The 13953-nt window shown below is 48.3% G+C and overlaps 1 protein-coding gene across 7 annotated transcripts in view; it reads left to right on the top strand.

Annotated features, from left to right (window-relative positions):
• The window catches only part of NFE2L1 (NFE2 like bZIP transcription factor 1), a 34476-nt gene that overhangs the window by 10931 nt on the left and 9592 nt on the right, over positions 1–13953 (top strand). For 3 of the 7 annotated variants that reach the window (XR_012156405.2, XR_012156409.2, XR_012156410.2), the window contains 5 exons: positions 1444–1659; positions 2545–2634; positions 3406–3567; positions 4171–5875; positions 8413–11862. Coding sequence is in view for 1 of the 7 variants with exons in the window: in XM_073326132.2 (XP_073182233.1) it covers positions 1444–1659; positions 2545–2634; positions 3406–3567; positions 4171–5454 (1752 nt within the window). In the remaining 6 variants the exon portion in view is untranslated. Of the gene's footprint in view, positions 1–1443; positions 1660–2544; positions 2635–3405; positions 3568–4170; positions 7445–8412; positions 11863–13953 lie in introns of those variants that run through there. The other 4 variants (XR_012156408.2, XR_012156406.2, XR_012156407.2 and 1 more) reach the window with 4 other exon arrangements.

The following is a 13953-nucleotide window of genomic DNA, read 5'->3' as shown; positions in this document are numbered from 1 at the left end:
GCAAGTCCCAAATGTGATGGCAGCTGTTGGGGAGCCTTTTTAACAAGAGCGGGGAGAAGCTTTTTAAGGAAGCAGAGATGTCCTGTCTCCTTGCTTTGAGGTGGGGGGAGGGGTGCTAAGGGCTCATTGATAAATTGAAGTCGACTGCCATAATTTTTCAGTAAAATAAACCATCTGTGCTGTGATGTGGGATGCAGGGTGGGGAGGAATCTGTACTTCCCAGGCTTAGGTGGTAATTCTAGGGTAGGGCCTTGGCTCCTGGTCATATTAAAAGCCCCTGAGGTTTGAGCCAGCACAGGGGGGTGGGGTGTGCCCTGGGTTAGGCTTGCATTAGAGGGAGGGGCTAGCGGGTGGTGGTGGCTGTGAAGAGACACAAGTGTTTGCAGATTCATGATATGTGGTTAGGGATGAGGCATTTGGGTTCTTGAACATGTTGATGCAAGGGAGCAGGAGGGTGGTAGCAGGCATTTCCCGTCACGCTCAGGGTCACGGACTCTGCATGGGGACCCTGGGGTTGTACAGGGAGGGAAGATGACAGTTCTCAGAATGGGGTTAAAGTTCCGGCAGGGTGGGGGGTGCTTTCAGTTGGAAGGCTGCGCTGTCTCTCATTGTAGGTGAAGGGCTGGGCACGGCTGGCATCTCAGCCCTCTGTAGAGGAGTGGTGAGCAGGCAGCAGGCCGGCGGCAAGGATCTCAAGTTGCATCAGGTGGCTGGGAATGCAGGGTTTTTCCTCTCCAACGCACTCCACCCCTTTATGCAAATGTTGAGAATGGCACCACAGGCTGATGCAAGCTCCTCTATGGAGCAGCAACCCTGCATGACAATTGGCCCTCGCCATCCAGCCGGCATCGTGCAGCCCAGAGGAGTTAAAGCTGCAGACTCCTTTTTTTCCCTGAGATGGGAGGAGGCCCCAGCGTAGCATGGAGAGCAGGGAGGAGACCGCTAAAGTCGCTTTCCAATGGAGTTCTGTTCTTTCTCCAGCCTGGCTCCTTTGTACAGCTGCTGTTAGAGACCTAGCAGGGCAAAATGACCATGGGCTTTTGTGCAAAGGAGGCACAGCAGCTGGCCTCTGCGCAAGGCAGGGGTGAAGGACTGGTGTCTGGAGTCCCCGATGGGGATGGTGGGGGTGGGGTGGTATGTGAAAGAAACCATCGTGGAAGGTTGGAACTGCGTCCAGTACTAATGGATGGGTGGGGACAGGGCACTGTGCCCAAGGAAGGTGGTGTAGTGGGTGGGAGTGTTGGTGTGGGGGATGCAATGTAGCACAGGAAGGGTGGCTCTGAAGCTGGGTGGAATGAGGACATTGTGTTGTAGGGTGGAAGGGGTGCTTGTCTGGGGAGGTTGACGTGCTGCAGGAACGGAGGGTGGGAGGCAAGGGGAGAAGAGGGTCTTCCCTCTGTGGTGGGGTGCCAAGTGCTGAAGGAAAACTTGTGTGTCTTTCAGGACATCGATTTGATTGACATCCTGTGGAGACAGGATATTGATCTCGGCGCTGGGCGAGAGATTTTTGACTACAGCCATCGCCAGAAGGAGAGCGAAGTGGACAAAGAACTGAGTGATGGGAGGGAGCATGCGGACAGCTGGAGGAGCGGAGGGAATGAGACCTTGGATAGAAACCTGCTAGTTGATGGAGAGACGGGGGAGAGTTTCCCTGCACAGGTAACAGCCCCCCTGAGTAGGGCTCACCCCTCATTCCAGGGTGTATTGCTGTGTTCTGGGATTTTTGTGTCTGCCACCCAGCAGGGGAGGAGAGGGAACCATCAGCTAGCTGTTGTTAGCAGTGGCACTGAGTGATTTTTAGAGGGGACACTCTTCCTCCCCTCTGGCTGATGGTAATGGCTGTTAAAGTAAGAAAGGGCATGAAGAACACCTGACCCATCTGGATGACAGGCTGCGATGCTGGAGAACAGTCTCTCCCAGGCTAGAGAGAACCAAATACAGAGGTGAACTAGGGGAAATAACCAGGAAGCTGTTGGCACCTTGATTATCTGCTGCCAGGAAATAGGCAGGAGGATCCAGGGTCACTAACACAGAGCAAGACAAGGCCAGAGTCTCTTTGAGTGTTGACAAAGCTTTATTCCAGTGAGCGGTTAGGGAGTGGGAGTCATTGGCTCCTGTTCGGCTTTTGGGTTCTTTGCAGAAGTCGTGAATGAGGCACAAGGCGGGAGAGAGAGATTAGGCACTGAGCGAAATCCTCACTAGGCTATGGGAAGTTTGAAGCTGAATCTCTATCTGCAGCATGGGTCAGCGAAGCTAATGCAGAAAAGTCAGTGTGAAACTAACCCGAACACGAGTTCATTTGACCCCTGGCCCATTTAGGAGCAGTATTGACTAGCTTCAGAAAGTCATGGCAGGTTCTCCTTGACTAGCAGGATAGTGATTGCAACTTGATCAAAAGCATGGGGGACTCTGGATATTTGGGCTCTATGAAGAACATACTAAGCCATTGAGTCTCTGATGCCCTTGGTTCAGAAACTTGTGTCCTACCCTTTAGGGAGGTCCTTACCCTTCAGTAAACTGTGCTGAAATGATTCATTGTCCCAGGTGCCTGGCGTGGCGGATCAGACGGCCCTGTCGCTGGAGGAGTGCCTTAGGTTGCTGGAAGCCACCTTCCCCTTTGGGGAGAACTCTGAGGTGAGCTTGTGCATTCTTATAGACTCATAGACATTAAGGTCAGAAGGAACCATTATGATTATCTAGTCTGACCTCCTACACAATTCAAGCCACAGAATCTCACCCACCCACTCCTGCAATAAACCTCTCACCTATGTCTGAGCTATTGAAGTCCTCAAATCATGGTTTAAAGACTTCAAGGTGCAGAGAATCCTCCAGCAAGTGACCCATGCTACAGAGGAAGGCAAAAAAACCCCTGGGCCTTTTCCAATCTGCCCTGGAGGAAAATTCTTTCCTGACCCCAAATATGGCGATCAGCTGAACCCTGAGCATGTGGGCAAGATTCACCAGCCAGATACCGAGGAAAGAATTCTCTGTAGTAACTCAGATCCCACCCCATCTAACACCATTTCTCCATGACTCATTTCTAAGTGTGACAGATCCAGAGCCTTTTTTTGTTGGTGCTTTGGGGTTTGATGCCTTTTGCCTCCCATTTAAGACAAATATCAGAGACCACTAAACAGGCAGTAAATTGGGTTAATCTGTCTAAGGAGGCTCCAGGCACAGCTCCTGTGAAGCAGCCAGTGGGGAAGATGGTCACAATTAATTAAGGGCTTCTGACTTTGTTTCTAATTAGTCCGCAGTGAACTGTAGGGGAATAACAGCAGCTAGTTCTCAGTCTGAATAAAACAAAAGCAGTTCCTTTTTGTGGAGCCTGAAAGGCATTCAGGGCTTTGCTGACCTGCCTCTCCTTGGCAGACCAGATGTGGACGAACACTGCTTTGTATTTAGTTTCCAGCTGCGGATGCCACCCACCTAAACGAAGCTGTGCCTAGTGAAAGCGAGTCCTCTGTTATCCAGAGCGGCCTCCTGTCTCCTCTTCTGACGGAGACAGAGTCCCCATTCGATCTGGAGCAGCAGTGGCAGGACCTTATGTCTATAATGGAAATGCAGGTTAGTTCTTGCTAATCGCTTTATGGTGGTTACTTGTCTGGATCCCTATTGCTCCCTTTTCTCTCTCCAGTGGGTATCCGAAGCAGGATTGATGGAGAGGGGTGTGTGTGGGGGGATTGTGGGCATTCCTGAGCTATGTGTAAGTGCAGAGCAGGATTGCTATTGGAAATGCTTGATACATATGCCCCCAGGATGTGGTATCTCATCCCCTTTGGGCTAGCTGAAGTATATGTCAACATGCTGAATGTTTAGGTGAGGGCGCTACCTGGTGTGTGCCCTTCCCATCTCAAGCTGCTTCTGTTCATTTTAGTGGTTTGATGGCTGTTCTAAGCAGCTGAGATCAAAACTGCCTGTGTCTTTGGGGTGGGGAGAGGGAACATAGAGGGAGGGGAATTTCTTACTGTTGGCAACATGAGTCTTAAATCTTCCAGATCCTCCAGACCTCATGAGTGCTGCTGGAACTAACTCACCCCATGATCTCTGCAGGCTCCTCTCTCTTCTATTTTTAGCCTCTGGTGGTGGTTGTAATGCATATAGAAAATGGGGGAGAAGGATCGTGCCCAAGGCTGGATCATTTGCTGAACTGCTTCTAATCTCTTTCAGGCTATGGAAGTGAACAACACAACTGCTGAAATCCTGTATAATGGCACAAATGGAGACCTGCTGACTGCTAACTACAGTCTAGCTCCAAACACTCCCATCAATCAGAATGTCAGCCTGCATCAGGCATCTCTGGGTAGCTGCACACAGGACCTCTCCTCCCTCTTCAGCTCAGAGATTGAGAGCCCCTCCATGGCTAGCAGCTCAGCCCTGCTCCAGCTGGCTCCTGACAACTCCACGGGCCTCAACACCACCTTTGGATCTACCAACTTGAGTGGCATCTTCTTCCCTCCGCAGGTGAATAGCACAGTCAATGAGACAACTGGCCCTGAACTACCAGATCCATTAGGGGGTCTTCTAGATGAAGCCATGCTTGATGAGATCAGTTTGATGGACTTGGCTATTGAAGAAGGTTTCAACCCAGTGCAAGCCTCTCAGCTGGAAGAAGAGTTTGATTCTGACTCAGGGCTTTCTTTGGACTCTAGCCATAGTCCTGCTTCTTTCAGTAGCTCAGAAGCCTCCTCTTCTTCCTCCTCCTCCTCCTCCTCCTCTTCTTCTTCTTCCTCTTTTTCTGAGGAAGGAGCTGTAGGCTACAGCTCAGACTCTGAAAATGTGGACTTCGAAGAAACGGAAGGGGCAGTTGGATACCAACCGGAGTACAGCAAGTTCTGCCGCATGAGCTATCAAGACCCATCCGAGCTACGCTACTTGCCTTACTTGGAGCATGTTGGTCACAACCACACTTACAACATGGCACCTGAGAGCAAGGAGAAGCAATCTGACTTCCTGGATAAGCAGATGAGCCGGGACGAGCACCGAGCTAGAGCCATGAAGATCCCTTTCACCAATGACAAGATTATAAACCTGCCAGTGGAGGAGTTCAATGAACTTCTCTCCAAGTACCAGCTCAGTGAGGCACAGCTGAGCTTGATCCGGGATATCAGGCGGAGGGGCAAGAATAAGATGGCTGCCCAAAACTGCCGAAAGAGGAAACTGGACACCATCCTGAACTTAGAACGGGATGTGGGAGACTTGCAGAGGGACAAGTCCAAACTGCTCAGGGAGAAGGTGGAATTTCTCAAGTCCATTCGCCAGATGAAACAGAAGGTGCAAAACCTGTACCAGGAAGTGTTTGGGCACCTGCGTGACGAGAATGGCCAGCCCTACTCTCCAAATCAATACTCCCTACAGTATGCCAGTGATGGCAGTGTTATCTTGATACCTCGCGCCTTGGCAGACCAACAGGCCAGGCGGAAGGAGAGGAAACAGAAAGACAGGAGGAAGTGAGCCAGAGGGAGGAGGAGGGAGCTCACTAAAGTTAGAAACTGGAGAAGGGCTGAGCCTGGAAGTACTAGAGGAACTTTCATGCCTTCTTATCCAATATATCTTCTCAAACATGACTGCTGCCGGTCAGTGTACAGGAAGAGACTGCTGCACGTGGAGGGTGCAGGACCTGCACTTTGAATTTCTGATGGCTCCCGTCAGGGAGTGACCGGGGAGGAACAGACAGTGAACTGGGCAAGCCCAGCTCCCTCTACAACCTGGAATCCTTTGAGTATGGGGAATAAGCTGGCATCCTTGGTGGTGAGAATCTGCAGAAGATGGAGAAACTACTGTTTAGGAACTGGCTTTAAAAAAGATTTAAGCAAATGAACTTAAAGTTGTAGGAGAGACATTTTTCTGAACTTCCAAAGTTCTATGACTTCAGGTAGTTTTTGTTTTTGTTTTTGTTTTCTGAACCAGTTTTGACATTGGTGTGTGATAAAACCTGACTTAATTCCAGATTAACCAATTTCCCTTCCTAGATCAGACCAGTGCACGCATGGAAACACAAAGTGGTGTGTTTTTCATTAACTCTTTCCATTCTGAGGAACCTTAGATGGGGCTAGGAGAAGTGGGAGAGCTCTTATTTTACCATCTCTAGAGCTGTTAATCCTCATGTGCGCTACAGCTTTGGGGTTGGTGGATCTGGAAAGGGTTAATAGAACCAATGTGATGATTTATCCCCCACAAAACTCGGAGCATGTCACTGCCAATGAGCCAACACCATGGCGTTAGATGATGGCAAGCAGTAGCCTGCATGCAAACACTGTCTTCTCCCACTGACTGGCTGAGGAACCAGGGTGGAAAGGGGTGGGTGGACTTGAATCTAAAGCGTGTCTGCAACCAGTTCCTTTCCAGCTGCAGAAGCTTGGGGAACTGGCTGCTGGATGGCCTGAAAGGAGAGGTATGTGGGGTTGGGGTGTAGCAATTCTGGTTGGTATAGAGCACAATAGGGGGAGCAAAGGGTTCCTACCCCATGAAGTGGGCTCGTCACTTATTAGAAATAGACATCTGTTAGGATTCCTGTTTCTCCACCATGCTTTGTTTTTTAGGGCTTCAGCCCTGTTTTCCCAATAAGCTCTGGAGCGCTTGTGTTGAGTAAAAGAGGGAAGCCCCAATGTTCAAAGCTGCTCAGTGTTCTCTTTGCCATAAAGACTCAGTGTACCCGTGTGTGATCACATTATAGGAGTCTCTTCTGTCCCTAGGTGTTGGTCTGACTTCCTTTGTTTTAAGAAGGGGGGTGGGGGTAGTGCCTTGATCGCTGCTGGTCTTGGTCTGTAAGACTGAGACAATCCTAGAAGCTGTATTTACAATATAGCACAGCTGGGCGTGTACTGACTTTACCAGCAACTGAAAAGCAAAATGGCTTTCCTAGCCCGTCCTGTGCATGTCATATGGTGTGAGGGCATAGCACTGAATGGAGAGTGTGCATCCTGTGGAGGACTTGGGGAGGGAGGCAGTATCTGCAGTGAAAGTAACCTTGCAATGAAAAGTGAGAGCAAAGGTCTGCTGTGGACAGCCTGGAGAAGTCTACTTTCATATTCTAGTACTGCAAAAGAAGACATCTGTCTAAAATGTGTATTCCAGGCTATTTTAAAAGCAGCTGCATCTTGTCAGAGTGCATCACGATGAGAACTCTAGGGCACTTGGTTAGTATATTCACTGTGCCATGATCTCATGCTGAACAGCAGGAGATGGACTTGCTAGGACCAAACAGGTCTCTTCCATCTTTAACTTCTGTGATTCAATGGCTTTACTTTCTTATATGCATGAGATGAAGCACAAGTAGTGGAGATGTGGCCGGGTGCAGGGAGGTTGGAATGGAGCCCTGAGTGTCTGTTTTAAATTATTTTCCTCTTAGAACCTTTATTTTAATGATCTGTGACCTGTCAGGGAGAGAGGAGAGATTGTGAGCGCACAGGACAAAAATAAAATGGCTTATTCGCTGTATGTGCATTTGTTTCATGGAGTCTTTTTTTAAATTATTATTACTGAGCAGAAGGGAAGCTAAAATATTAATGATCCTACCTGGCAGTTGCTTGTATAAAATAACTGCCCTGTCTGCACCGATTGCGCCCTCTCCTGGATTAGAGACATTCTGGGGGTAAACTGGGTTCACCTCTTGAGCACTAACTGGTCCAACCATTGCATGTGTCTGGTACTGGCTTAATTCTTATTCCTACTTTAAAAAAAAAAGGAAAGCCTTAAGAGGGCGTCTTTACGGTCTCCAGTCAAGAGGCTCTCCTTTCTCTTTCTGGCTCCAGCCCTCTTGTTTAAAGATCTCTGAGTTTGTGCTTCCCTCACTGTCGGGTCAGACTCTTAAGATAAAATAGCCTCTGTTTCAAGGGTGCTGCATATCTGATTTAAGTACACTGCTGTACCCTCCAGCAGGGAGACGCTCCTGGTTTAAGGCTTTCTCCAGAGTTCCTGACGGGAGTGAATTGGATTCTGACATCCATGGAGTAGAGCTACTTCTGAGCAACTGACTTTGTGTTAGTGGGTTAAAAGGTTTCACACTTGATCAACTAATTGGTATCAATAAGCCCTTAACCTTCCCCTGGAGTCTGAGTGGTGGTTGCAGAGGGTGGGTCTTTTCAGGGATAGACTAAGAAAAACCAGCATGAAAGGGAGGGGGTTGAAGCAGGGATGCTCCATGGAAAACAGCAGCTACTTTCATATCTCCATACCCTCCCCATTGAAAAGCAGCTACTAAGACAAGCTTCCCTTCCCCCTGCACCTGCCAGATGCCAAAATCTTACCTCCTTCCCGCCCTAGGAGTGAGAGTGCATATATTGTGAATGGAACCACAATATTCCCCCACCCCCATTCAGCAGTAGTAAGGCAATTTAGAATGTGACTTCAGTTTGCATGGGTGCCTTGAGTTGCATGTGATGGCAATGCTTGGTCTTCCTCCTGCTGCAGTAATTCTCTGGAAAGCTTCTTGATACAAGAGCCAGCTGCACAGAAGGGGAATAGGAGAGACGTTCTTGCCAGGTGTGTGTCAAAAACAAAGTCCTGATGGAAGCTTAAACAAGAAGCGGTGGGTACGTGAGTATTATGTTACAGGGAGTGGGCAGCCTGGTTACTGCTGGACTGAAGCTTGCAGGCAGCAAAGCAGCCTGCCAAAGGGAAGGTCCTCATGATGCTAACGCTGCAATCCTGGGGTGGACCATTTTAACAAACTGTTCTGTTTCTCCATCTGACCTGTAAACCTCTGGTTAAACCAGAGAGGGAAAAGTACAGGCCTAGGCTTGAGTAGCTCCAGTAGAACCCAGGAGTCCTGCTTCCTGTTAGGCAGCCTAAAATACAGCTAGGAACATCCATGAATACTTAAAATATCACATTAGTCAAGGCAGCGGGGTTGTTATATCACAAGAACCCTTCAGTCCTCAGCAGACACAGCAGCTAGTGGATACAGACTAACATGGCTGCTGCTCTGAAACCAGCAGTTAGTGAGTGATAGGTTGTATCCTTGGTTATGACACAATCCACCTGATACCTTGCAAATAACGCTCTCTCACTCCCTTAAGGGACTAACCTGAGCCAGGAGCTGGGAAAGGGAATAAGAAGAAAAATGAAAGTAGCCCGAGAGAAAGGGATGGCAGTTTATCCTGAGATACAGCCTCATTCCCTTGTCTGCAGGGGATAAATATTTCAACATCACCTCCCTCCCATTGTCAAGTGATAAGTACTAAGGAGTGTCTCTCAAAGTCAAGGGGAGTTAGGTAAGGAGCTAGTGAGTAGAATTTTCCAAAGCACCTAACTTCCCCCTCCCCCTTTTGGTTTATTTGTGGTGTTAACTTCTGGCACAGCGCCATGGGGTGGTTGTCGGGCAGAGGCTTGAGACAAATCCAAGCTCAATCATTTGCAGGCAGTGTGCCTCTTTGCACATTTGCTGCCTTTCCAGACCTTTCTTGAGGCAGAACTAATGATTAATAACCTGAGCAGTGAGGGTGTTCTCCAGGTGCCAAACCCACCCAGGGGGTTACACCCTCCACTCACCCTGCCCAGTTCTCTCGAGGCAGATGCTGGGGGAGTTGGATCTGCCTCAGCCAGCACCTGTCTGGGCCAGATCCTGATGTTACTTTGTGGGAGGGATAGCTCAGTGGTTTGAGCATTGGCCTGCTAAACCCAAGGTTGTGAGTTCAATCCTTGAGGGGGTCATTTAGGGATCTGGGGCAAAAATTGGGGACTGGTCCTGCTTTGAGCAGGGGGTTAGACTAGATGACCTCCTGAGGTCCCTTCCAACCCTGATAGTCTATGATATTAATGGAGCTATTATTCTATCTTGTCATCTGAAAGTCTGGCCTTTTTGATAGACCCTGCCCCAAAGAACTTCCACGATAAACAGTGAGAGAAAGGAAGTAATTGTTCCTGCTTTAGAGGATGAAGTGACTTGGCCAAAGTCTAGGGAAGCTGTAGCAGACCTGGAAATTGAACCCAACTTCCTGAGGCCCAGCTCAGTACCTTAATCTGCAGCCCATCATTCAAAGATCTGAGCTGAGGGCCTAGAGCCCCTTTACTCCTCTCTGAGCCTCAGCCCGTTCCGCTGTATTTCCCCTAAAGATGAGCTGCTCCTGTGCCAGAAGCTTTGCAAGTAGGAGGAGGTGCTCTGAGGCAATCCTGGTGGCAGTGGCATCTCCTCCCAGGCTTAGGGGTCTGTTATTCTTACAAGTATCAGGGGGCAGCCGTGTTAGTCTGTATCCACAAAAACAATAAGGAGTCCGGTGGCACCTTAAAGACTAACAGATTTATTTGAGCATAAGCTTTTGTGAGTAAAAATTCCACTTCTTACAGAGAGAGGAGAGGCTTGGGCCTGCTAAAAGCCCCCTACTGCTCCCCCACTCACTGTACTTCTACTTACCTCTCTCTCTAGTCCCAGGATCCTACAGCGCCTTACAGACAGGTCTGTGACAAGAGCTACCCCTGGTTTACAGCTGAGGAAACAGGGCTGCCAAAGCTGGAAGCAGACTCAAGCATCCTGCACATTAGACACAGGTTAACGTTTTCACAAGTACTTTGGAGCCCAGCCTCCCGTGAAAGCTCATGCTCATCCTGTTTCTAAATCCCCCAAATTACTTATGAAAATAAAGTGCATTTCAAAAATGACCATACTACAGCAATTTCCCCCTGGTTATGAGAGAATAAATAGCTGTTCATTAAAGGGTCTGTAACCTATGGGCCAAAACTCTACATTTCAAAAGTCAAACCGGTACTAGAAATGCTTTCACTAAACTTAAATCCCCCTGAAAATAGTATAAGTGGATGGGTTTAATTAACATTCCGCTAAGGAAATGTGCTATAAACAAAAGTGAAACAGATAGCTGTTTTTCCTCAGCAAAGCGCACATCACTAGGAACACAAACTAGTTTTTTAAAGATGTGATTAAGTTCCCATATTAAAGTCTGGGTAAGGAAAATCAGCTTCAGTCTCTAGTAGTGACTACAACCCCCAGGAAGGGCCCTAAAACATTTCCTGTAGCTCCTATTATGGATTTATACCTATGGGCCAAAGTGGTTCCTGCCCTAATATTTTTTAGCCAGTTCTCTGTAGAATTTATCAAAACTTAGGGCAGAATAGGGCCTTTAAAGCAAATGAATGTGTGAGATGATCTGCAAGTGTTCTTAGTACATCCATTGGAATAGCCCCTCTTCCCATTTAGGAAAGTGGGGATTTTATATACTATAAATAAGTGTTTTCCTGAGAAGACATGGGTTTCTTTGCAGGATTTAAACCTTTTACAGGACTAGAAACAGTCTTGCTGCTAGTATGTGACCCTGAGCAGTCCAGCTTCACTCCAAGCTGAATTGCAAAAAGGAAGGCAGCCCGGGCGATAAGGCAGCTAATTTTAAATTGTTTTAAATACCTCAGGATATTTGTTTTAAATAGGATTTTTAGTTTTGCGTTGTAAATTTTACTCTCCCCTGGGCTAATACTTCTTGGGGTTTACTCAAAATGGACACCACTCATGTGATATCTAGTCAATTCAAAGTATTTTTAGAGGTTGCACATGGTGCTGAGACACCCTGAAAATGTTAATTGTTTTACAAGGTTTTTCCAAACTTTCTTCCTGTTGGTGTGAGCAGAGGAAACTGATTCCCACCTTGCTCCTACAAATGCTTACATGAGGAAAGTTGATCAGGTGTGTGAGTTGGCCCCCTTGACTACACAAGGGAGGGAAACCATGAAACTGACCACATACAGAGTGCTGTTGAGCAAAGATAACTACAATGTCCTAGCGCTCAGGGCACATCTTACTCCAGCAATGTGTCTTGGATTTCATTTTACAATAGCCAACATTTGCATTGTGATGGCACCTTTCAGCAAAGGATCTCAAAGCTCAAACAGTTAATAAAGGAATATTTTCACCCATTTTTTGTGTTAAGGGCCAAATTGATTCATTAACTTTCTTGAGGCCACAGAGCAAGGGGGGAGAACCTGAGTCTTGCTTTAACCACTGATCATGCTGATTTCCAGAAGAATGTAGCAGGGAAGGAATCCGTTCCAACAGGGTCTTTTCCACCTTTGTGTCTGATCCTGCGATTGAAATTTGTGCTTGTGTGAGTTGGAGTCAGAGTTTCTCAGCCTGCCCACCTGGCAGGCCAGACACAAGTGGAAAACAAAACAAAACCAAAACTCTGTTGCCTCAAAACCCATGCAGTTGCAAAGCAGCAAGTCTGAGAGGAAAATTAGCCTGACAGAGCCGTTTACTTCTGGGCTCCCTGCCCAAAGCTGTTGCGTCTTGCTTTAGGCAGCCAGGCTCTGGCCTCTAAATACAAACCAGAGGTAGAGGGGAAGGGGCTTAAACACCTACCTACGTTGCTGCTTTCACCTTATTCCTGTGCGGCATGCCATGGTTCAAGCTGCCTCCCCGCTGCTCAGACCTTTGTTTTCAAAAGCAGGAAGTATTTCTCCACTGACAATTCAGTTTCTATGAGAACATCATTTCTAAGCAGCATCAGGCTGTTCTGTTGTTATTCACCACTGGGGTCAGTCAGTTCAACATTAACAGTCTCATTAAGCACCTGACAAGAGAGGGCAGCCCCTTGCTTTTCCCAGACATGCAGGCTCTGGTGAAAGGACTGCGGCTGGAGCCTGCCAAGGAAATAGCTACTGTTCCCCTGTCAGGGTCCATCAAAGCCCCACTCCTAATGAGACTTCTAGGCAGGGAGCACACCAGCCTGTTGCCAGGAGCAGAGGGGCACCACTCAACACAGCCCAGGGAAGAGTCCTGCTCCGTGCCTCTATGAGGCTTTACAATGGTGGAGGATTAGCTTCACACATGGAGAAACTAAGGCAGTGCTGGGAATAGAACCTAGCTCACCAGCCCCTAGTCCCGGCCCTGTTCCAGCCACTCGAGGCAGCTTCCCCCCATGTGTGCAGCATTAACACTGTTAGGAGGAAAGCCAGACGCTACCTGTTAAGCTGCAGTTCCATCCCTGGGGTCTTGACTACACTAGAACCTCTTCCGCTACCTGCTGCAATTTATATCACCACAACCTCCTATGGGATCCAAGCCTTAGGATGCTCAATTAGCTGGACACTGATACAGGTTTAACATCCTCAGCTGGCCCAGCAGAGGCTCTAACCTCATTTACTGTTGGGTCCAGAGTGCACTTTTACAAAGAAGCTGCATTCCGATTGGCTGCACAGTTTGGCGTCACTAAGCACCAGCACTCTGATTGGCTGACCCTGATTTCACTGGCCCTGAACAGATGAGAATCTCCCTAGTTCCTCTTGCCCTAACTGCAGAACTCCAAACTCGAGTGACCCATCCCGCTGACCCAGGGCTGCAGCTGTCTGAATTACTCAGGTTTCAGAATATGCAACAGCACGTTTCCTATTACGCCAGGATGCCTTAGTTGGCTGAAACAAACCAGCCACAGTACATTTCGTGACGCAGTACCCTTGGTTTGCGTGTTCATTCTTGCCAGCTTGCGGCATTCTGTCACTCCTGAAAGGCTGGCGCAGGAGTTAGTGAGGTTTGAAGGTCTGACCTCCTGTTTTGATGTTCCTGGGACCCAAGGCCCTGGAACCATTAAGAGAGCTTTATAAAAACCACTGCTGCAGGCAAGACAGCTGACCACACTCTGCACTCGTTGCACAGAATCCTAAAGTACTTTAAACATGAGGGAAGCCTCAGAACACCCATTCCACGGTTGTGCTGCACGTTCCCCTCTGACCGCTTGGCTAAGTGGGGAAGAGCACGTGGACGCGTGGCATTATAGACACACAAACTTCAAGCCGGGGTAAGTCCCACTGGTGCAAATTGCATCCAGACCCAGTAGTCTCTGGCCAGTGATGATCAGAACCAGGGCTACTCAAACCCTAGGAGATTTGACTCAGGAAATTGCACTAGACACTAACCTCCAAGACTCTTGCTCTCTTCAGATGGGAAGTCAAAATAAATAGACTGCTGTCTGCTCTGAAATTCCTGCCTTTGTAGCCACCTAATTCACAAAT

This window comes from Lepidochelys kempii, chromosome 27 (genome assembly GCF_965140285.1).
Source record: "Lepidochelys kempii isolate rLepKem1 chromosome 27, rLepKem1.hap1, whole genome shotgun sequence".
Classification (NCBI taxonomy): Eukaryota; Metazoa; Chordata; order Testudines; family Cheloniidae; genus Lepidochelys; species Lepidochelys kempii.
This window is presented reverse-complemented; position numbering and strand designations above follow the sequence as displayed.